General features: G+C 44.1%; 1 protein-coding gene across 1 annotated transcript; it reads left to right on the forward strand.

The window, feature by feature from the left end:
• Positions 1 to 2149: 2149 nt before the first annotated feature.
• On the forward strand, positions 2150 to 22251 carry tapt1a (transmembrane anterior posterior transformation 1a; the record flags this gene model as incomplete). The annotated part of the gene is made up of 14 exons (XM_080008267.1): positions 2150 to 2339; positions 3303 to 3433; positions 6354 to 6472; positions 13007 to 13169; positions 13288 to 13423; positions 13676 to 13773; positions 14261 to 14330; positions 15484 to 15564; positions 15876 to 15985; positions 16757 to 16816; positions 16902 to 16970; positions 17285 to 17361; positions 19582 to 19745; positions 20679 to 22251. 14 exons carry the CDS (start codon positions 2150 to 2152, stop codon positions 21116 to 21118), a joined length of 1908 nt encoding a protein of 635 aa, XP_079864393.1. The 3' UTR covers positions 21119 to 22251.
• Positions 22252 to 24859: the final 2608 nt, after the last annotated feature.

Below are 24859 nucleotides of genomic sequence, written 5' to 3' on the forward strand. Positions count from 1 at the left end.
AGATGCGTAAGGCTCTGGACATTTTTGGGCTGTCTTGGCTGACACGCCTCTTTAGTGACGCGTGGATGTCGGGTACAGTACCTGTAGAGTGGCAGACCAGGGTGGTGGTTCCCATTTTTAAAAAGGGGGAACGGAGGGTGTGCTCTAATTATAGGGGTATCACACTGCTCAGCCTCCCCGGGAAAGTTTACTCCAGGGTGCTGGAAAGGAGGCTCCGGCCGATTGTCGAACCTCAGATTCAGGAGGAGCAATGCTGATTCCGTCCTGGACGTGGAACAGTGAACCGGCTCTTTACTCTTGCAGGGTTGCTGGGGGGGTCATGGGAGTTTGCCATCCAGTCTACATGTGTTTTGTGGACATGGAGAAGGCTTTCGACCGTGTCCCTCGGGGGATCCTGTGGGGGTTACTGAGGGAGTATGGAGTACCGTTGGTACGAGCCATCTGGGCCTTGTACAACCAAAGTGAAAGCTGTGTTTGCGTTCTCTGCACAAAGTCAAACACGTTCTCAGTGGGTGTTGGACTCCGCCAAGGTTGCAGCTTGTCCCCGATTCTGTTTGTGGTATTCATGGACAGGATCTCAAGGCGCAGCAGAGGTGAGGAGAGTGTCCGGTTTAGGAACCTCCAAATGGTATCTCTGCTTTTTGCAGATGATGTGATGATGTGGCTTCATCAGACCGTGACCTCCAGCATGCACTGGAGGTCACGGCCGAGTGTGAAGTGGTCGAGATGAGAGTCAGCACCTCCAAGTCTGAGGCCATGGTTCTCTGCCGGAAAATGGTGGATCGCTCCCTCCGGGTTGGGAGCGAGTTGCTTCCCCAAGTGAAGGAGTTCAAGTATCTCGGGATCTTGTTCACGAGTGAGGGGAAAATGGAGCGCGAGATGGACAGGCGGATCGGTGCGGCGTCAGCAGTGATGCGGGCATTGTACCGGACCGTTGTTGTGAAGAGGGAGCTGAGCCGGAAGGCAAAGATCTCAATTTACCAGTCCATCTACGTCCCAACCATCACCTATGGTCATGTGCTTTGGGTGGTGACTGAAAGAACGAGATCACGAATACAAGCGGCCAAAATAAGTTTCCTCCGTAGGGTGGCTGGGCTCAGCCTTAGAGATAGAGTGAGGAGCTCAGACATCCGGAGGGAGCTCGGAGTAGAGCCGCTGCTCCTTCGCGTCGAAAGGAGCCAGTTGAGGTGGTTCGGGCATCTGATCAGGATGCCTCCTGGGCGCCTTCCTTTGGAGGTTTTCCAGGTGCGTCCTACTGGTAGGAGACCACGGGGTGGACCCAGAACGCGCTGGAGGGATTATATATCCCAACTGGCCTGGGAACGACTCGGGGTCCCCCAGGAGGAACTGGAAAACGTTGCCGGGGCCTGGAATTCCCTGCTCAGCCTGCTGCCACTGCGACCCGGTGGCAGCTTATAGAGCTTATTATGCGTAATCACCGGGTGTCATGACATTTCACTGCATATATGTATTACCGTATGTATATGTATGTGACAAATAACCTCTTGAGCTTGAACTTGTTACAATGGCTAGAATCCATAATCTGAGTACAATTTTCAGCAAAACAAAACCTTTAAAACATGTTTTGGGGACCTCACAGACCTGTATTAACTTGTTGAAAAGGAGCAGAATAAGTCCCCTTTAAACGCATCTCCATTGTCGTAAAGTGACTCGAAACAACGGTGGGCAATACAGATTATTTTCATTTTATTTTACTTTACTTTACTTTAAGTTACTTCACATTGTGTATTTTATACCGACAATTACGTTGTTATTATTATTAGTAGTAGTAGTGGTATTGGTAGTATTGTTACTATTATTTTATTATTATTATTATTATTGTTGTACAATTATTATAAATGCGTGTGATTTTGCTTTATTTTACTTAAGTTGATGATTGATTTCATACCATTCAAATGGATTTTATTTTATTTTATTGTTTTTTTTCCCCGACGTGACGTTGCAGGGCGGGCAGGAAAGATGCTTTTTATTTTTTAAATGTATCTATTTATTTTACGCTGTCTTATTTTACTTGACTTTATGTTAAATCCTCCTGTTTGAGTTAAATTACATTTCAACCAAAATATTTATTCGTTTGTTTTTGTTTTCCCCTCCCGCTCCAGCGGTGACGTAGCACAGTGGCGGCAACATGGCGGCGGCCTCGCAGGGAGCCGAGCTGTCAGTGGAGAAAGAAGCCGAAACGGAGCCCGAGAAGCGGCAGAAAAAGCCCTGGATCGACGCTGCGGTGTCCGGGAAAGCCGGCATCGGCCCCAGGTTGCCGGAGACCCTGGGCTTCTACGACCTCAATGCCGTCCGAAGGGAGCGGAAGGAGCCGCCAGGTAGGGATCCGAAGCCCCGTTTTCAGCGTTCAGCTCTGGGTTCGTTGAGCGTTCCCCGTCAGCCTCTCGTCTGGAAGCTGTTCTATGAGTGTGGCGTCGTGCGGACACTTCGGACACTGTTGAAATGGTTGAATTATTACACATATTATCATGTTTCTGGATGAGCTCACTCTGTGCAAACAGCTGCCAGGTCTGTGTTTACTCAGTGTTTCTGATCCATCAAGTTGGGTTGGTTTATTCTCGATGAAATGGGATTATAAATAAACCGTGTGTGTTGTGTTGTGTTGTTGTGTTGTTGTGTTAGTGTTAGTGTGGTGGCCCGCCCTTTGTGTAACATAGCAACAAGGAACTCGTTCTGCGAATAATGCTCCCAAGTTTGCATGGGCCTGGACAGCAGTGACACGACTACACCACGAACAACTCTTAACAAAACACAGAATGTGTTTTTTCAAGTTTACCCTTTAACTCAAATTCTTTTCACTGAACTGTAGACCCAGACTAGCTGAGACCATGCCTCAGCTATATTCATACCCCGGGTCAGCACGACCAACCAGGCTTTTAATGGATCCTGTGTATAGAACACATTCTGTATATCCTCTATGTTTAGCTTGTTTTTAGACTGTTTACACTTGTAATGCTACTTGTCGGTCAATGCGCTAACTCATGCCAATACAAATTCTTTGTATATTAAATTGTGTTTGGCCATATAAACAGATTCTGAAATGAATTAGTGTCAGCCTACACTGCAGATCCCTCTCTTGGTAATGGAAGTTCCAGTATCTGAACCAGAGGTTATCCTAGCCACCTTCCAACTTCAGTGTTCAAAACGGTTCCTGTGAATAAAGTGAAGTTTTCTCAGTCTGAGAAGGTTCTGGTGGCCGTGCAGCTCTTTGTGCTGCCGTGTGAGATTGTAGCAGACAAAGAGCTTGTGGTAACACTAACGCTGGATTGTTGATGTTCCAGATCCGTCGCTGGCGCGCTTCATGTGCGCCGAGCTCACCAGAGGATACTTCCTGGAGCACAACGAGGCAAAGTATACAGAGCGCAGGGAGCGGGTGTACACCTGCATGAGGATCCCTAAAGAGCTGGAGAAGGTACGACACTCTGTCTGTCTGCATACAAATATGAATACATGAGATATATATATATATATATATATATATATATATATATATATATATATATATATATATATAATACATACTTAATTTCATTCCAAATTTGTACCTTCAACCTCTGTAACAAGTCACCAACATAGAGAGAGGTGGTGAGGAAGTTTATGGATTTTTATAAAGTTTCGAAATACTGCAATATGTTGGACAGACAATAAACAACTTTCCCTGCAGCAAAGTTGAGCCATAATCTTTCATTACTCATTTGTGTAATTCACCCCAAAACAAGCATTTTCCTAATAGGATGAAAGTTCAGATCTTTCACTTTGTGGATATTAAACTTTTTCCACTCGTCATGCTTACAGCAGTTTACTGCATAACAACTCTCCTCTTCGTACCCCTCCGCAGTGTCCATGCAGCGCTCACTTCTGTGTTTGTACTCCCCACACAACACAAGAATCCAAACATTATTATAGCTTCATCCAAAGCTCCATGTGGATGGCTGCATCTATAAGGAAAGGATTTATGACCTGAAAATTGTTAATTGCAAGGTACAGATGCCTCGTGGTGCATAGACAGACGATGGACTGTGGTCTGTTTTTGTAATTCCTCCTGTTGGCCAATAGATGGCAGTGATGAGACACAGCTGCGGCTCATTTACATGTATGTGAAGCCGCGCCCAACATGGGACCTGTCCCTGTATTCTAAACAACCCTGCACTGTTGCACTTTGAATTTTTAGCAACACGCCCTGATAATCCAACAGAAAAAAATGCAAATACCTGCACACCATGACTCACATGTCTGATATCTCTGATAAGACAGTATTTTATTATTCTCCAGGGGAAAATGATGTTGTCACACCTTAGAACAAAACAAGGCATATACCTGTATGTAAGGTATTCAAAAAAACAGTAATAGTTAGCAGTCAACAGTAATACATAGTGAGTACAATACTTGTACACATATAAGGGCTAAAGGATTAGATAAACCTGAGTCTGTATAGACCACATTCCACCAGAATGTGGTCGATACAGACTCAGGTTTATCTAATCCCTTGTAATTCTTGCTGCCACTTTAAATAGTATCCTGAGGTCCTTTGGACCCGAATCACCCTCTGTGCTGCAGCCAGGATGGAAGGAGCCGAGCAAAGTCATAAAAAGATCCACGGATCCTCTCAGAACGTTATGGCCTGTGAACTGTGGCTGTGGCAGGAACTTTGGAATTGTCCACCATCTGCTGAGCTATGTTGAGGTTGAATATGCCTGCTGGGTGATTTTGGGCTTGGACTTCATGATCCAGATATTAATTTTCTCTCCTACAGAGAGTGTGTTCGCTGTATTTTTATAAACCTTTCCAGGTCGTTGTTAGGTCATGTCAGTTGCACACAGAACATCTTCAGACTCGATTCGGATTCTCGATCATGGACTCGAGAACAATCTTTAAAACCTAGAGCGTCGCTGCTGATGGTGATATGCGTCGCACTCTGTGTCATTTACTTTCTGGTGAAATCACATGCGCTATTTATTTATTTTGGTAGTCCTCGCTTATGGCAAACCATGTGGCTTTAATGTCTCGATAAGTGAGGTCACACTCAGCCAACCAGAAGCTTGATTTCTATGTACAGTACCACAGTCCACCCATCAGGGGAGAGATTGTTGGACAGATCGGCTTCAAGCTGTGTGCAGCTTTTGGATTGTGTTGACGCTGGTCCAGATTGACGCAGGTTTTGCCAGTTTTCTTTATTTATTTTTTTTTGTTTTTGGGTTGTTTTTTTTTTTCTCCATGAAATTTGCAAAGAATTGTCAAAGGCCAAGTGTCGATGGAGATTGGAGACTTTCTACACAAGCACTGGAAATTATTTTGTAGACAGAGGCGACGAGGAGCGGGAGATTGATCCGAGCCCGATCAGTGAGAACGTTTGCAAAACAAACACAAAACGCCCAAAAGTAAAGGAAAAAGTTTTAAAGAAATAGTTTTCAGCCACACTTGGCCTATGCTGTATGTTGATGTTACAAGGAACAAAACAATGCTGAACTTAAAAGGTCAAGCTTCCGTTGTATTTTTCCCGGTATTATAATGTATAATATGATTAAAATCTTCATACCGTACTTTTTTTTTTACAATTATACACTAATTTGTATAACCCATCAACTTGGACATGCTAAAAGATAAATGATATGACATATATATACAGTACATACTGTGTGAATTCCTTAGAAATAGCTCTGTAGTCGACTAACAACACCTGACATGCCGCAGATAGAGCGTTTATTATCACCATCAGAAACTTGACTCAGACTTGTGACCAAGAACTTGAAACTTGACTCGGACTTGACCCTTGACCCTTGAGACTTGAGACTTGACTTGGATTTGCAATAAATGACTTGTGAGCATCTCTGGTTGCAAGAGCATGTTACTGTCAAGACGAGAATCGTCGATTCAACTGAAAAAGATCTATTAAGTGTGGATTTAACTTTTACCTTTCAAGATGAGGATCTAAATGGATTTTGGTTTGGCATTTGGAGGGCGGGTAGTCTTTATTTGATGGTCATTTGGGAGGGTTGTAACCACATGGCATTTCTCATGTTTCCTAAAGTGAGCCGTTAGAACATGAATGTGTATGATGACCAAGCTGTTTATTTTCTCCGTCTCTTGAGGTATTTCATATATTTTGTTGGTATTTGTGAATGTTCATCCATATCCACAGTTTACTGACCACAACTAGCTTCACTGCTTTAGCTAATTCACCGAGGCTGCCTTTCACTCCTTGTGGCGGCGGTCCCTGCCACCAACAATTTAAAAGATGTTTAGAGGAGCACATGCAGAACACAAATACATTGAATTATATTCCTTCATTTCTTTAACCAAATAATGGGAGGGGTCTTTGTTCCGTCCTCTAGCTGATGGTGTTCGGCTTCTTCCTGTGTGTGGACGCCTTCCTCTACGTCTTCACGCTGCTCCCCCTCAGAGTTATGCTGGCGCTGCTGAGGCTGCTGACGCTGCCATGCTGCGGCTTCAGGTCAGCACACACACACACACACACACACACACACACACACACACACACACACACACACACACACACACACACACACACACACACACACACACACACACACAAAAACAGTGACTCTGTTTCATATTTGTACTTTTTAAAAAATGTATTTAACCTTTATTTAACCAGGAGTTCCCTTGAGATTAAAATCTCTTTCTCTTTGTCTATAACCAACAGTTTTGGACCGCTTGTTTTGCTTGTTTTAACTCACTGACTGTTCCCTCGTCTCAAATGAGGCTTTGCTGTAGATTTCAATGTATTGTAGACCCAGTTCTATCACATTTAATCACATCTATCCAGAGAAACGGATTCAATGGACCATATCAGTGTCCAATTGAGTTTCAGCCTGTTCACCAGTCAGCTCACACACTTGACTTTATTGACCATTTTCCTGATTCACATTTTTTTGATTTTTAATATTGTCTCCATATTCTCGATTTGGAACATTGGATAACATTGGATAACATTGGATAACATTCGACTGACGATAACACATAACATTTATTGTCTTTGTTAAAGTGATGTCATGTCCACCTTTTCAAACGGAATCAACAAACAGTAAAGAGGCTGAAACTCACCTTGACAGCAACACTGCAGATAGATACTGTAACCTGCTTTACTACTTAACATTCCCACATCCCAGTGAATATCACTTTACATGGTTCTGTCCAGACCACCGGCGCCGGATTATACCACGTGGGGGAGGCAAGAAGGGAAAATCAAAGCTGCTTTCACACATGCACTCTGGACAATATCCAGATAATCAGGTCTGGACATTGTCTGGAGTCGCCCTTTCACACACGTAGCTCACAACCGGAGACGGTCCGTGTCAGACGCGTTTACACCACCTGGAAATACCCCTTTGGTTTAGATGAGCGGCGGAGCCTGGGTCGAGCACAGAGGGCAGGACATGACGCGGTGGCGCTGCAGAGTCTTAGAACACCCAAGATGGCGGACCAGGCTACCGAATGATCATTTTTGCCGTTGATACTCAAGTATTTGGACGTAATCTAAATTGAGAGAGTGGAAAGGAATAATAAAGAAAGTAGAAAGGAGGAGGAAGCAGCTTCGCTCCGTGCACCAAGATCCAAACAAGGTAAATAACTGGCACACAATAGAGATGTCATCAACACGTGACACGCCCACTTGCTCGCTGTGAATGATCCGGACAATCGCCTGCTTTGTTCACACATACCACTCAGTTGGACTTTACCTGGACTTTGCACTCGGGTGCTGGCTGGGTAAAGTCCGGGTAATGTCCGGTCCAAATGATTCAGACATTTACGTTCACACATACAGCTCATCTGGGTGATGTCCGGATAATTTCAGGGTTGCAGTACATGTGTGAAGGCAGCTCAAGTTTACTTTAATGAAAGTTAGAAGAGTTCTGAGTTATTAAGAGGGCCGAGGGGTAAGGGTAAGGGAGTGTAAGAGTAGTAGTCAGTCATTAAGTTAAGGAGTGACTGAGGAAGTGTCCCCGTTACGCACAGTGCTTTATTTGTTTAAGGAAAACTTCAAAGAAACAGAACGCAATAAAATACATGTAAAACACACTGTTTTTATTATAAGTGTGTTGGGAACAAGGCACAGGGACGCGGAGGCAGAGATGAGCTAGCAACACACAGTCATTGTGTGACCGCAAAAGCAATAGCGATAGGCTTTACACGTTATCACCAACGTTCTATTTCCATAATATCTGGTATAGACGTTCTCGCCAAAAAACATTTTCCATGATAACTGAAAGTGGGTCCCCCCCGTTCCGGCGCCCATGGTCCAGACAGAGCAGCAAAAATAAAACAGCAAATGAGCAGCGTCTTCAGTCTTCAGTCTCTGTTCACCTGCTTCTTCTTCTTACAAACTCTCAGAGCAAAACGTTCCACCACGTGCTCCAAATGTCGCCGCTGGTTCTTTTACCTAAAGTTCTCTCTTCTTTTGGACTCTACTTCCTGCTGTAACCTCCCCTCGCCTCTCCCCTGCTCAGGGCTCACACCTGCCCCTACTGCAGGAGGAGCAGGTAGGACCTGATCAGATCATCCACCTGCTCACTAGTTATGCACTGCCACCTGTCCCCAAATATCACCACACCCAATATATTTGTTGTGAATCAACTCAGATTGACGGCAAATGTTTAATAAATGGTGAATGATGTACTGTTTACCTTCATTGCTCTACATGTCGCAAACAGACTTGGTTCAAAACTAGCACTCAGTCTCTCACTCTTCTCTCCAAAATGAAAGAAACACAGTTGACACCCAGGCCGTAGAAAATCCCAAAAACCTTGTAGTGGCGTTAGAGTTTTTTGGTGAATGGGGGTTGGTGCACATCTAAAATCCCCGCTGGGCTTCAGCCCGACATCACTCTGTCCATCCACTTGTTGATACTCACAGCATGTTACTAGTCATCACAGCCCATCACTTCACACATCTAACACTTCACATAGTTTATTTTTTTTTCTTTAAAACTAATATTTTATAGATACTTTTCCATCTTAATGTCTATATACACCTACTGGTTTTAGCTGTTTTAGCTGTTAGATTGACCATTATGGACACAATACTGCCTCCGATCACATCTGTCGATGATGAGCAGGAATTTCAACAACATTATAAATCTACTGCCGACGTCTTTACTTTCCAGCTGCTTGCTTTCTAAGCCAGTTGAACAGCAAACTGATATCTGAATGATATCAGATATTTCAGTAAAACTGGAATGTCCGCCGTCAAAACACATGCAAGCTTTTCACATGTCTGTGAATATGTAAACTGACACAACCATTAATGTATTTATAATAATAATTATTATTATAATTATTATAATAATTATTATTATTATTATTTAATAATTTCTTTCAACTTCGTGTATTTTCTTTTTCTACAGCGTTCTACTGATTGTAGGTGGATTCATTTAGAGGTTCGATGGACCAAGTCACTGGTTATACCTGGTGGTTTCCTCCCCGTCAGCTCTGTAGAATCAAACCAGCAACCTTGAGTTGAACCACGGAACGGAGCACAGATTTAACACGGCAGACACGCTGTTGAAACTTCAAAAGGTGGTTACAAAACCACTTCAAGCTTTAAAATGTAGAGCACTGCGTCTTCTACATGGGGTCTGTCTGCTTTTGATCACCTCTCAAACAATGTGTCTTACTAAGAACCAAGATCCTGCAGCTTTTTCATGCTTTTGATGTTTTAAAATAGATTTTAAGGCGTGCAAAAAGCTGAACTCCACCAGCGCGGTGGCAGCACACTCAATTAGCGGCACCAGTCTCACCGTGCTGATGAGAGACTCAAGGCTCCTGATGCTTTCTGCGGCTACGCTGGCTCCCCTTTTATATGCCTGGATAATGGATGAAGCAATTCATCGGTTAGATAATTGATTAGTATTCACTGTCATTTTGTACCTTATTTGACTTCCTGTTCTAGAATCTAATTGAATCACATAGTTAACTTTTAAAATATATTTTAGTTGCTACCCTATCCATAAGAGAACATTGATAAGAACTAGAATATTCGTTTTTACAGTTAGTTACATCAAAAAGCTTAACAAAATGAAATGTGAAAAGATTGTTCTCTGTCTCTCTTTCTTTCAGTTCATAGATTTTTATATTAAATATTAAAACTACTTACTGTACATACTGTATATAGGAATTGGATGTCTGTGTTACTACTCAAAACAGCTATGACCACTAGGTGGAGCCAAAGCCTCAAGCTTCTATCAGAACTAATAGAGAACTCGAAAGACAGATGGCTAGATGTTGTGTTTGTCCTCGGAGGGAAATTTTAGAAGTAAATATCAGGAAAAATAAAACAATTATCCAAAATAATGTTTAACGATTGCTCTGACTAACTCACAGTTCAGAAACAGACAAGACAGAGGTGGACGTTCCAGGTTCAGAGAGTAAATCCTCACCAGGATTTTGAGTCAACCATGTGGATTTACTAATCGGCATCAAGCCAGAGGTCCAGATAATGACAAATCAGCTGGTTCAGTGCACGGCTGGAGGGTAAACACAGCAGGATTCCTACTTCACTGGACCTAGAGTTCTCCAGCGTGACCCAGTAGACGGAGGGCAGCCCCATCTGTTCTGCTCTGTAGGCACAGATCCAGACGCGGGTTCAGCTTCGTGCTCGGCTGCGCAGAGACTCAAACACTTGATTAAGCCAATTAAGACATTGTGAACTGAACCCCGCCCGCCCTACACCCTGCAGTGGAGATCACACTGGGACTAAAAATATCTCCACATCTGCAGCTCCAGGCCCCGGCCGCCTCCGTCTGAGCAAGACTCTCTTTGTCTTCCAGAGGGAGCGATTTGAACGGAGGCTGTTTGTCGTGGTGGCATCGCTCGGCGGCAGAGTGTGAGTTGGTTGATCTTGGCGACGTTAGGACAGATGAGCGGGGGCTCCCACCGCCCTGTGGACCAGGGTGTGGCTGTGTTGGGGGTGTCCTAACACCTTGTAGCCAAGTGTTCCTAGAGCTGTCACAATTATTACATAACCGCCCCATCGCAATTATTTCGACAGCTAGTGATGATGTTATACCATTATTAGATTCCGCAATCCTGTGTTTCCATCCAAATTTAGCGGGAATTTTGAGCCAGTGTTAGAAATGTCCCAATAAATGGATTTGGAATGAGGGCTGTTTTCAGTTGGGTTGAGGCAAATGAACTGTCGAACAAAATGTTTGTTCCAGTCTTCACCACCTTTCCTCGTAGCTGACTGTGTATTATTAAACTGTAATCTCAAGGCTCTGTGGAATACTTGATTCTGATTGGTCAATGGCAGCAATCATCAGTCTGTTATTTGTGAATAATGACCACTGTCTATTCATTAATATCGTTGCCACGGGCAACCACTTCTCCTGGTTTTCTCGCTACACTGACACTAGCTGGTGGTGCTAGATAGAAACCACAATGGAAGACTTAAAGAGATGAACATCCCACAATTATTTGTACGACATGGTCCCACATCCCATGGTGAAAGCTCAAAAAGCGTTTGTTTGGAGTGTGATGAAAGAGCGTGAATGAGGTTTCTCCACCTGAGGAACAGATCTCACTCTGATGCTCAAACACCTGAAGGAAAAACATCTCCATCCCTCTCCATCTCATCCCTCTCCATCTCCATCCCTCTCCATCTCCATCCCTCTCCATCTCATCCCTCTCCATCTCTATCCCTCTCCATCTCCATCCCTCTCCATCTCCATCCCTCTCCATCTCCATCCCCCTCCATCTCCATCCCTCTCCATCTCCATCCCTCTCCATCTCCATCCCTCTCCATCTCCATCCCTCTCCATCTCCATCCCCCTCCATCTCCATCCCTCTCCATCTCCATCCCTCTCCATCTCCATCCCTCTCCATCTCCATCCCTCTCCATCTCTATCCCTCTCCATCTCTATCCCCCTCCATCTCTATCCCTCTCCATCTGTATCACTCTTCATTTCTATCCCTCTCCATCTTCATTCCTCCATCGTCATCTTTCTCCATCTCTATCCCTAACCCTTTCTGTCCCCCTCTTTCTTTCTCCCTCACCTCCTCTGCATTCCTCTCTACCCCTTCATCTCTTTTCATCCTCCATCACTTTCTTTCCTTCTCACCCCCTCTCTCACACATAGTCTCTCTCTCTCTCTCTCTCTCTCTCTCTCTCCATCATCCTTCCAGTAAATTCTAAATGGATTTGTCAGTCCAGCATGTGGCGTTCTCTTAATCTGCTGCTCAGTTTCCTTTTCACTTGTGCGTTTGACGGACGTCTTTATTCTTTTCCTCTGGCAGCCTGTCCCCTCTCTTTGAATTTACCATTTTAAAAGTAGAACGCTGTACATCCCACTGCTGGGTCAGCAGCAGCAGTCAACACGCTTCACAAAACAAGATAAAGCTTGATACATGAAAAGGTGCACAACCCTTTAATGCCAATAACTCAAGGACTGTTCAATGACTTGTGAAATATTATGTGTGTGTGTGTGTGTGTGTGTGTGTGTGTGTGTGTGTGTGTGTGTGTGTAAGTGTGTGTGTGCGTGTGTGTGTGTGTGTGTGTGTGTGTGTGTGTGTCTATTTATTTTTTAATTTAAATTTTTTTTTCTTTTCAATTTTGAAAGAAATGTTTTCTTCCTTCCCATCCCAGTATCATGTCCATCTCAGGCTAAGCATGAAAATACATTGTAATTAAAAATGTTTGTCTGCATGCAAGTGTGCGTGTGAGTGTGCGCACACATTTCTAACACTGTACAGTACCCTGTGTGTCAGTTATGTTAGCATCCCAAAACTCAGTTGTAAAATATTGCGTACACATGGAATTCTTCTTCTTCTTATTAATAATAATAATAATAAAAATGAATGCATTGTATTTCGAAAAAATACATTAATGGCTTAACTAACCGTGTGTGTGTGTGTGTGTGTGTGTGTGTGTGTGTGTGTGTGTGTGTGTGTGTGTGTGTGTGTGTGTGTGTGTGTGTGTGTGTGTGTGTGTGTGTGTGTGTGTGTGTGTGTGTGTGTGTGTGTGTGTGTAGCGGCTCACGGCTGCTGCAGCCCGCTCAGGTGTGTGACGTGCTGAAGGGCTCAATCCTCGTGCTCTGCTTCTCCATGATGCACTACGTGGACTACTCCATGATGTACCACCTGATCCGAGGACAGTCCGTCATCAAGCTCTACATCATCTACAACATGCTGGAGGTAAAGAAACGGAACCAGAAAAATGCTCAGAAAGTGGGCGTGGTCTGCTGGATGGTAGAACTCAGAGAACCTGGTTGTTCTCTGCCTTCTGTCTGAACGGCTGTTTTCTCTCCGTCAGGTGGCGGACCGCCTCTTCTCATCGTTTGGTCAGGACATCCTGGACGCTCTGTACTGGACCGCCACCGAACCCAAGGAGCGCAAGAGAGACAGTATAGGAGTCATCCCTCACTTCTTCATGGCAGTCTTCTATGTCTGTATCCTACTCAGTAAATATACCGTGGGCCGTCGGATGGCAGGCACCTAAATTCACAATGTTACTGTCAGTGGAATCCAAAAATGACTGGCCAGTGAATTTAGGAAGTTAAATTTGTTCATTGTCAAACACACTTTTATTTTGCTACACTAATATTTTAAAAAGCGTTTCTCAATAGTTTGTTTTCTTGCTGTTCATCCTAAATGTCATATGGTGCTTCCAATTGTTTTGTTCCTGAGCTGCTCTTCCTCAGTCCTTCACGCCATCCTCATCATGGTTCAGGCCTCCACGCTCAACGTGGCCTTCAACTCCCACAACAAGTCTCTGCTCACCATCATGATGTCCAACAACGTTTGTACACACACACACACACACACACACACACACACAGACACACACAGACACACACACACACACACACAGGCACACACACACACAGGCACACGCACACACACACACAGACACACACACACACAGGCACACACACACACAGGCACACACACAGACACACACAGACACACACACACACACACACAGGCACACACACACACAGGCACACGCACACACACACACAGGCACACACACACATGAACACACACACACACACAGGCACACACACAGGCACACACACAGGCACACACACAGGCACACACACACATGAACACACACACACACACACGTGCAGTCACAAACACACACGCACAAACGCGCACACAAACGTGCAGGCACACACATGCACATACACTGTGCATTCTCAGATGTGTTTGCTTCTTACATATGACTCCTCACTATGACTCTAGTTTAGGTAAAAACAGTATTTTCTCGTCTTGTTCTGCAGTTTGTGGAAATCAAAGGAAGCGTGTTCAAGAAGTTTGAGAAGAACAACCTGTTTCAGATGTCCAACAGCGGTAAGTCCTCCTCTCATCTGAATTCACATTCAGTGATACGCTGCTGGCAGAGTACCACAGCACGTATGTCATGTTACGGTACAAAAACTTCCATCGGTGCAAAGATAACTCTCGAATTTGAATTTATGGATTGGACTCAACATCTTCCCTCATTGTAATGGTCTACAGCAAGGGCGTCAAACATAAGGTCTGCGGGCTGCGGAGAGGTCCAATATTCTATAACTAAACATAATTATATAACATTATAACTTCACAGAAAAATAATGTAACTGGTTTAACATTCAACAGACGTTTATTGGACTTGACTCCATGCTGTATACGTACGCCCCAGGTTCTATCATCTCTTACGTTACTATTCTTCTGTGTCTGATGATTGGAAGGGAGACGCGTGTGGATTGAATGTCATGTATTCTGCAGCTGATTCCTCGGGGCCCGAGGCTCAATGTTTTCATCCGTCAGTGTGTTCAGAGGCAGCGACAGGAGGACAACGACTCTTAATCAGCTGACATTCTCCTCTCTGTGTTCCCTCACATCTTTGAAGATTGGCTTTTTAAGGAGCTTGTCTTGTTCCGGGCTAATGCCGCGTTGGCAATAAGGACGGTGAACATTTATTAATCTGCCTTGAAATTGCGCTGGATAGATGTGGGGGAAAAAAAAAAAAAGAAAAGCTATTGCTGTGAGGAGGATAAAACCTTAGTGCTATGAGGATCATCTGAGAGGAGGTCTTCATGGACTGTGAGGTCAATATTATAAAAATGGATCTTACTGTCACTGTGTGTGTGTGTGTGTGTGTGTGTGTGTGTGTGTGTGTGTGTGTGTGTGTGTGTGTGTGTGTGTGTGTGTGTGTGTGTGTGTGTGTGTGTGTGTGTGTGTGTGTGTGTGCGTGTGTATTTATATATCTGTATATACAAACAGGATAGAGAGATAGTCCAGAGGGGAAGAGGCAGAAGGACAGAGCGTTACATCAGACAGGATGGAAGGGGGAAAACAACAGGAAATAAACAGAAAGGAGGGAAATATGAAGAGACAGGAGATGACAAGATGTGAGAGACAGACGGGTGGACAGGGCAGAAAGGAGGAGGTGAACGGCATGCGAGAGGGTTTGCTGCTTGCTCCTTCTGTCATTTGTATCCTTCTGTTCTTACTTTGTCAGACATCAAAGAACGCTTCACCAACTACGTCCTGCTGCTCATCGTGTGTCTCAGGAACATGGAGCAGTTCTCATGGAACCCTGGTGACAGCTTCTCCCACTTCCTGTTGACATAACATGTTTGAATGCACATTGAAATAGGTTTACTTAGTTTTGATTAAGGGCATGAATCAACATGATCAGTTGTGGCTCTTTGTGTACTTTTTCAACTCTTTATTGTGGATGTATTTTTTCTATCAGGCCAATGCAGTATTTCTAGCAAATACAGAGTTTTGCTCACATGACGCAGTACATTTCTTCTTCTTCAGCACTTTGAGCTTTATACCTGAATGAAAACTGTTTTGTAAACATGTTATTGTGGTGATCCGCCCTGGTGTGCTGCACGCCCCCTCCAGACCACTTTTGGGTGCTGTTTCCAGACGTGGCCATGGTCATCACCTCTGAAGTGGCCGTTGACATCATCAAGCACGCCTTCATCACCAAGTTCAACGACATCGCAGCCGACGTACGTCTAACGAGTCTCACATCCCACTTCCATCCCTGTGTCTCTGGAACAGAGACAGCAACCGGCTCCACGCTAACTGTCTTAGAATAATACAGGGCCGCAGATGGGATCAACTAGCTTAGCTTGTGTGAAAACAGTGTCTTTACGATGAGCTTACAAATGAAAATATTAATTTATTGTTTTGTATGCGGGTTGTTCGTCTGCTGGAGGCAGTGTTTTGGGGGAGAACAGGGAACTTGTGTGTTTGTTACACGTGTGGATTCATACTTAATGGTTCTCACATCGGTGTCGTGTTCAGACTGAGGTGCTGTAATTATAATATTGTAATTACTGTAATTTAGTATAAATGAATGGTAATGAGAAAATATGCATAGCACTGTAATTTAATATATTTATATTATATTTTTTATATATTATATTTAAAAAGAACTGGTCTGATATCATAATTAACATTCTCATAAAGTTCAACGAGATGAACCTCAGCTGGATTCTTGTATGAACAGATATTGTGCAGCTGGCTCTTATTAGTAATTCATCCAATTTTTTTCAGTCTTGTACAACAAACACAATGAAATGTTAATGTCAAACATTGTGAACTTAAAAGAAAAGAGTGCACTCTGGTGTTCCGCTGGGAGAAAGGTCTAAACAGTGAAATCTCATCTGTGGTTCCTGTGCTGAGCTGTGATGTCATAAGCTCTGATGTCAACACACACCTCTGTTGCTGCTTCTGTTCGGGCTCCGAGTCCCACCCGGGTGTGTTTTCTCCTCCAGGTCTACAGCGAGTACCGGGCCAGCTTGGCCTTCGACCTCGTCAGCAGCCGCCAGAAGAACGTAGGCAGCTTTTCACACCCGCCGCCACGCCCACGTGCACGCTGTGCTGGGACGTGTGTTCAGCGCTGTGTTGTGTTTCTCGCAGGCCTGCACCGACTACAGTGACTCAGTCGCCAGGAGAATGGGCTTCATCCCTCTGCCTCTCGCCGCCCTGGTAAATAAGCTGCAATCTGTCTCCATTCATACTCTCACACCTGCAACACCGGAGCTCTTGTATCGTCCCTGAAAGGAAAACTGTCTTTTTTTTTTTTAAACTGTAATTTAGATAACACACAAAAAAACCCACGAAAGAGTGTTATTGTGAGAACGGCTTCAGCCGAAGAACCTGCTTGTGATTGCCCCACTGTGTGTGTGTGTGTGTGTGTGTGTGTGTGTGTGTGTGTGTGTGTGTGTGTGTGTGTGTGTGTGTGTGTGTGTGTGTGTGTGTGTGTGTGTGTGTGTGTGTGTGTGTGTGTGTGTGTGTTGTAGCTCATCCGTGTGGTGATGAGTTCGGTGAAGGTGCACGGAGCTCTGTCGTACACGTGCGTGCTCCTCTTCTACCTGGGGTAAGGATCCTCGTGTTGTAACCAAAAAGCTTTAATCATGGAGAAAACCAAGTATCATGAATCATAGAGGAGGTAGAGCTGGTGGTCTAGTCATCTAAAGGTTGCTGGTTGGATCCCAGGCTCCTCCTTGAGCAAGACACTTAACCCCTAATTGCTCCTGATGGCTGCGTCCGTCGCTGTTTGAATAATTGTCGCTTTGGATAAAAACGTCTGATCAATGACTAAATGTAAATGTAACATGTGTAAGGAAGAGGACGTTGTGTTTTCTTTCTCAACCTTCTCACAACACAACATCCATCTTCCCATTGTTCATAGTTGTTCAGTTAGTTTAACTGGACTTTATCTGCACTGCACTTTGCCAAATGTGTTCATTTTCTGCTCGGTTGCTCATCACATGCACACTCACATACACGCTCACATGCACACTCACATACACGCTCACATGCACACTCACATACACGCTCACATGCACACTCACATACACGCTCACATGCACTTGCCTCCGGGCACAGGCTCAGATATCCTCTGTGGGGACGTGGTACTGTGTAGTACATACTCACAAGGCAAATCATGTGCAGTCATAAGTCATTGTTGAATTCTTCATCAGATTTAATATCATTTATTCAACTAAGCCTTGTGCCGCTTCCCCGTTCCAGAAGTGCAGGATTTATTATTAACAAGTGAAGTATTTACAAAAACATCCAGTTTTTACAAAATTAATTCCCATAGCAACAGAAAGCAACAGTGGGGAGTGTGTTTTTTGTTTTTGTTTGAATTTGGGAATGGGACGTAAGGGGACACGCCCTTAATTCAGCTGTCTTAAAAAAAAAAAAAAACATGTTTCATACATGTAGGAAATAAATAGATCAAAAATAAAAACCCATAGTGCACCGCTGTAAAAAAGAAATAAATAAGAAATTAAATAATTTTTAAAAGCTTCAATTCTGAGTTTGGTTTACCTTTTTCATTTTCCATATAAGTAAGAAAATAAGGAAATGAAATAAATCTAAATCTTTCTCTGAAATTATATTATATATCGATCTATATCTAAATCTATATTAAAACCACAAGATGTTCATATAGAGCAGGAAGTGAGATCTCATCACAAGTGGATACTCAACAGCTCTGAGTGGAGGGTGAGAGCCTCCTCTCTCTCCCCCCTCTCCCCCTCTCTCCATTCCAGTTTCAGAACACGTAAACCACACTTACACCGTTTCAATGCTCAGATTTTTCCTGATAAAAGAAAATCGAAAGCCGTCATCGGTGTCAGTTGATGATTGAATTGTGAATCTGCCCAAACCACGAGCAGCGTCGAGAGCAGTTGTGGTTCAGTCCTCAGTGACTCAGACTCTGTTACATAAGCGCTCACACGGTGCCCTTATTCACACTAGGCGGCTGACACCTTTTATTTCCCATGATGCTCTGGGGTTGGTACCGTGGAAGGGCCGCCTGGGGAGGAGGGGGCAGTGTTGTCATCTCCACTTCATCTCTCCACCGCCTTCCTCCTACAGCACGCTGTTTCTTATCATCACCATACGCACGATAGATTTATAATGACGATTTCTGATTATTAATATCACAATATCTGATTGTTAATTTCCCCCTAGAGATCAATAATGTGTTATCACAGCTCATTTGATCTTTTTTCAAAAATACAAGTGAAAGTATTCCAGAGAGGTTCATCACATGGAACTATATCATAATATTACGTTTATAAAAAAATTAAAACATCCTGGATCCAGCCGCTCTGGGTGCGGTTGCTCTGGAAGTGGCTGGCTCCAATCAGGCTGCAGCCTCCCATCGAGCCACATTAGCTGCAGCTCACACGGGGCTCCGGGCCTGGCGGTGCGATGTGATCGCAGGCAGATGGTCGACTGAATTCATTATCGCTGCTGCCGCTTCGCTCCCGTCGGCTCAGGAGGAAACTCTGACATGCAGAGCAACACACAGAGGAGCAGCCACACATGCTGGAATACGGCTGAATTTAACGATGCCACGATGTCTTTATTCTGCTGGTGATGTTCATCATGCTGCTCTGTTACTTATATTTAAATGAGCTGGTTAAAAAAAAAGCTAATTAAATAAGGTGATTTTAAAGTGCGAATCCATCACATCATCTGTGTTGGTGGATTCACTACAAGTCCCAGAATCTCATTCCAAACTGCAACGATTTTGTGATGCGGATCACTCTATGTGTATTGATTATTCTTTGCGGTGCAGTCTGGTGTCGCTGAAGGTCCTCAACAGCATCGTGTTGCTGGGGAAGTCGTGCGTGTACGTGAAGAGAGCCAACATGGAGGACAAGCTGTTCGACCGGCCCAACAGCGCTCCGTCCAGGAAGACGCCCAGCAGGGCGGACCAGGACCCTGGCCCCGCCCCCCCAGGTAACCCCTCTCACTGCCTCTGCCCCAGGTAAACCCCCTCCTATAGGGCGGAGCAGGACCCCAGCCCCACCCCCCCGGGTAACCTCTCCTACAGCTTCTTTTTAACTCCACTTTATATAATAAAATAATTAACACCATAATAACAATAACTACACTTTCTAACAGAGATGGCATGTCATCAGTTTTTCATAAACCAAACACAAAATGGCTGCCAGCAGCTTCAAAAGACCCCCGAGGCGTCTATTGATGAGCGGCCAAAGTCGGTGCAGTGATGGAGAACACATGGAGCTCATGTCTGGATGAAGGCCAACTTCTCTTTCAACAAAAAACGGACTTATTATATTTTATGAAACATTTCCAGTCCAGTCATCTGGAGCTGGATCTTCAATCTGAGGTCTCAAACAAATTTATTTGCTGTATTCGCCTGTATATAGCCCCATGCATGGAGCTCACGGTGCTAGCGCCATGCATGGAGCTCACGGTGCTAGCGCCATGCATGGCTGCAGAGGGAAGCGACTTGCCTGGCTCCTGTGAAATGAGCGAAATGCACCAAACTGAGCTTTTAAATCGATGATGAATCTTGTTTCTTTATGACTGAAAATAAAAAGCATTGTCTTCGTTTGAAGTGCTGCTACATCCACAACTATTTCTGAATCAACCATTCATCCGTCCGCTGGGTGCAGTGGTTATCTGCTGTGAAATGGGGGTTGCCAGGTATAAACTGCAATGCCTCATGTCTGAGTTTTACAGTCGCTCAGCTGATAATCATTGCACCTGGCAGACAGATGAAGGAGTGTGTGTCAAAAATACTTCTGAATGAAGCAATAAACTGATGTTTTCCTGCTGCGTTCCAGCAGGAAGGAGATTTTCCATCGTTTTAACTCTGTTGAACTGAGAAGAAAAAACTTTAAACGTAAGTTTCTGTCTCTCCAGGTATGTCCAGTCCAGAGCAGATCCCTGACACTGCCTGCCGTTCAACCTCCACTTCCTGCCGTACAACCTCCACTTCCTGCCGTACAACCTCCCCTTCAGCATCCACTTCCTGTCATCCTTCCTCCTCCTCTACCTCAGTGACCACCCAGCCCTCCCCCCGGAGCGACACCCTACCCACCGCTCCAACGGCCACCATCACCACCAAGAGCACCACACCCAGTGCCAGCTCCCCCTGCAGCCGGCCCCCCAGTCCGCCCCCCGTACCCGAGCCTCCGAACTCCCCCGAGAAACGGGGGGAGGAGGAGGAGGAGGAGGAGGAGGAGCAGCAGGAGCAGGAGGAGGAGGAGCAGCAGGGAGCCCCGGAGCAGGAACACAGGACTTCCAAGAAGGATCTGTTGGAAATCGACCGCTTCACCATCTGTGGAAACCGGATCGACTGACGAGAGCGACGATAAGCGGCAGCGCTTGGTACGGCCCCACACAGAGGAAGTGACACACAGGAAGAGACTGCACTTCCTGTGGGGAGCTATCGATTCCTGTTCAGACGCCGAAGGGACCACGATGGAAAGACGGACCGAACTCTGACAAACTGATCATTTCCCAGAATTCCTGGGTGTCAAAGTCGATATCTGGAGGTATTCTCTGTTTCCATGGAAACCTGAAGAGTAAACCCTTTAAAGTAAACACTCCTGGTGCCAGCCAGTCCTTGAAATGTCAAAATACCCAAACCAGTCTTTAATTTGATCAACTGGAATGTTCAGGCGATGCAAACACGGATCGAAATAAGGTTTCTCTTATGCTCGAAAAGATCTAACGATGCATCAAATATTAAAAACAAACAGACAATGATTCATGAATCCAACCATGAGGGAGTGACCGTGTAGTTGAATGAGGTGGAGGCTTCAGATGTTCCATCCAGGTGGACGTAGTGACTCCATGTCAATGTGAACGTTTGTTTCTTTGGGAAAAAAACAAAAAGAGCCTTAACTTACAGAAACACGTTGCTTCACATTTCTTACCAAACGCTACGACAACATTTTTTATTTAGGACGAAAGCAGTGAACAGCTGACTGCTCCTTCTGCTCAACAGTTTTGTTTTTTTCTGGACATTTGTCCATTTTCAAATACGTAGTTTAGCAGCCGGTGTTGAAATCATTGTGGGACGTCTTGAGTTTCCAGCCTCCACCCTCCCTCTGAACCTCCACGTCCTGCAGAACATGGGCGTGAACATGGTCTTTTCCTTTCTGAGCCTCCACTCGTCCTCGTTTCTATTTTTATACCTTTTTTTTTTTTTGCTTCTAAATGGTGATTTTCCCTTCACTCCAGAACCATCCACAGTTCAGATCGACCTGTGTGAGCGTCAGCGCTGTCCATTCTGTTATTAACACACAAAATCATCATCGTCTTGCTGTGTTTTTAAAATGGGGCCGCGGGGCCACAGAGGAGGGCCCCCATGTTTGTTTGTTGTGAAGCCTGAAGCCGCTTTGTTTCAGTTCGTCCGACCGTGGTTCCCCGACCAGAAATGAACGGATTTACAAAACGCACTTTATCCTTCCTATCAAACAGCAACGGGACGACGTTTCATGTTTTTTGTATACAATAATTTTATAAGTATATGTATGTATGTATATATATATATATATATATATATATATATATATATATATATATATATATATATATATATATAATATCTGTATTAAAGGCAAACTAAACTGATTCACTGGTTTACTGTTGCAGGGTGATTTCATATGATTTGATTTCAATTTTTTATATATATATATATATATATATATATATATATATACACGCACACACTCCGTGTTATCACTTTGCTGACGTAGTGAGTGTGTTGGTGGGCGGTGCTGTTCTCCTGCTGGTTCTACGGTGGAGTCGCAGTGGTGATGGATGGCTGCCTTTGTGCGATACAAACACTTCCTCCTTCCCTGCAAACTCTGCGTTATACCACGTATGAAGGTCTGAGAATGACGACTTTGTTTTGGCTGTTTCCTCCCCTCGTTTCGAGGAGGATGCTTCTCTCTGCAAGATCTTTGTTCGTTGTTGTTTGTTTTATTTCTTTCTGTTCAGAACAAACTGGACCGTGTTCCGCGTCTGTGGCTGGTCGATTAATCCATAGTATCCATAATCGCTAGCTTTTTTTATTTTAATGGTATCATCATGAAATTCAGAGCTCATCATAATGAGAATATAAAAGCTAAAACGTCTCAGCGTTTGAGGTCTGAGAACAACAAACGCTGTTCTGTGCTGACTTTAAATGACCGTGTAGAACCTCAGCTGGACCAGGGATTTCTGATTCCCACGCAGATCCCATTATTTAAATATTATATTATTTATACATCTGGATGGTGTTGAATTCCCTGTGGTTGCCGAGCCCCGTGTGGCGCTTCACAGCCCGACGAAGACGACGGCGAAGAAGAGTGGTTCACTGCCTGCATGCTCTCATCACAGCTATTTAACTGAATTGTTCCTTTGTTATTGTATTAAAACATCCTCCTTTTGAGTTAATAAAGGTTTCTTTTTTTCAACTTGGCTCAAATGTCTTAAATGATAAACTGTTGATTTGTGCAGTGGCTGCTGAACAGATGTGGGGAGAGTTGAGGAGGTTTCACTGTGTTCCTGGCTTTTCTTGATTTCTTGTCTTCGGAGGCTGGACGGCTCCCGTAACCTGCCCGTCGACTCGTTCTTCCCGTCGATGTCACAAGATGTTTCTCTTTAAAGAGTCAACGTCAGATGCTGCCGACTAATTCCAGTTCTCGCGGAAGAGAAATGATTTTGTAAAGCCAGTCAGTGACACGCGCTGGTGTTCCTGTTCACTACGGCAGAACTCACCGCTGTGCTTTAAGAGCTCACGTTGCGAAGGAGACTCTTTGTGTCACTCCTCACTTTGTGCTCGAGCTCAGTGGTGTTTGTTGGGATGAGATCTGTTCACAAACCTCCCAGAAAGCGACTCGTCAGCAGATCTTGAACTTTTTCTGAATAGTTCATTAGAACAGTGCGTTGTAATGTGGTCACTACATGTGAGAAGATGAAGTAAAATTCATTGTTCTGTGTTGAGTGTTTTTATTTTATAACATTCTTTGATAGTTGCAATAAAGCTTTAATAATGAATCCATCTCTAATGAGACCATCAGAGACCAGGATGTCAGTAGAGAGTCAGAGGTGTCAGCAGTATAACGGTGCCAACATCTTATAAATTAAATAACGGGAACGTTGAACTGTATATTTAACATTTTTCAAGGCCCCCCTGGAACCTCTTCAAGGACCCCGCAATGAGAACCACTGATTTACAAAACAAAAGGTCAAGATGATCATACTGATTGATCCTGGTCTGTGGCTTCCTGTTCCAGAGGGCGGGGTCGCGCCTCTAATGGACTCAATGGTGTGGGATCAGAGCCCTGACCTCCCTTCTGCCTTGACCTCCCGTCTGCCCCGCCCGGTGAGGTCAGGGAAAGTAAAGCTGCTGCCAAGACACTTTTAGAGGAATAAGCTCCTTACAGGGGACTCGCTCCGTCTGAGGAGCAGAACATGGAGGAGATTCTGCTTCGCTGCAAAGACACAAGGAAATGCAGCTTGATCCATTCAAGAACATTAGCAAAAGGGAGACAGATCCCAGCGAAGACAAAAATGGAAAGTCTAACTGATAAGATGAAGTACATCAATATTTTATACTGTGTATTGTGGCATCTTTCTTTTAGTTGCAGCGTTCATTTACACTAAACTGTCGTCATACTGCAGAAACCTGGAGGCATTTTATTAGAGAGAGACTTTAGGTTTCTGCTTTAACACAAAGGCTGTTTGATATATATATATATATATATATATATATATATATATATATATATATATATATATATATATATATATATATATATATATATAAAACACAATGAAATAAATAATAAAAGAATAAAATGAAGCCGTTCAAGAAGCCCTGTTTATGTGCTCATGAGAAAAACTATAAATTATTCATCATAATTAAGTACTTATCATGCACTGTTTGTTGATTGAATTTATACACATGTTTGTGTGTATGTAAGATGTATGCTGCCCTCATGGATGGATGGATAGATAGATGGATTGATGGATGACGGATGGATGGATGGATGGATGGATTGATTGATGGATGTATGAATAGATGATGGATGAATGGATGGATGGAT

Source organism: Zeus faber, assembly GCF_960531495.2.
Source record: "Zeus faber genome assembly, chromosome: 10".
NCBI classification, from domain to species: Eukaryota; Metazoa; Chordata; class Actinopteri; order Zeiformes; family Zeidae; genus Zeus; species Zeus faber.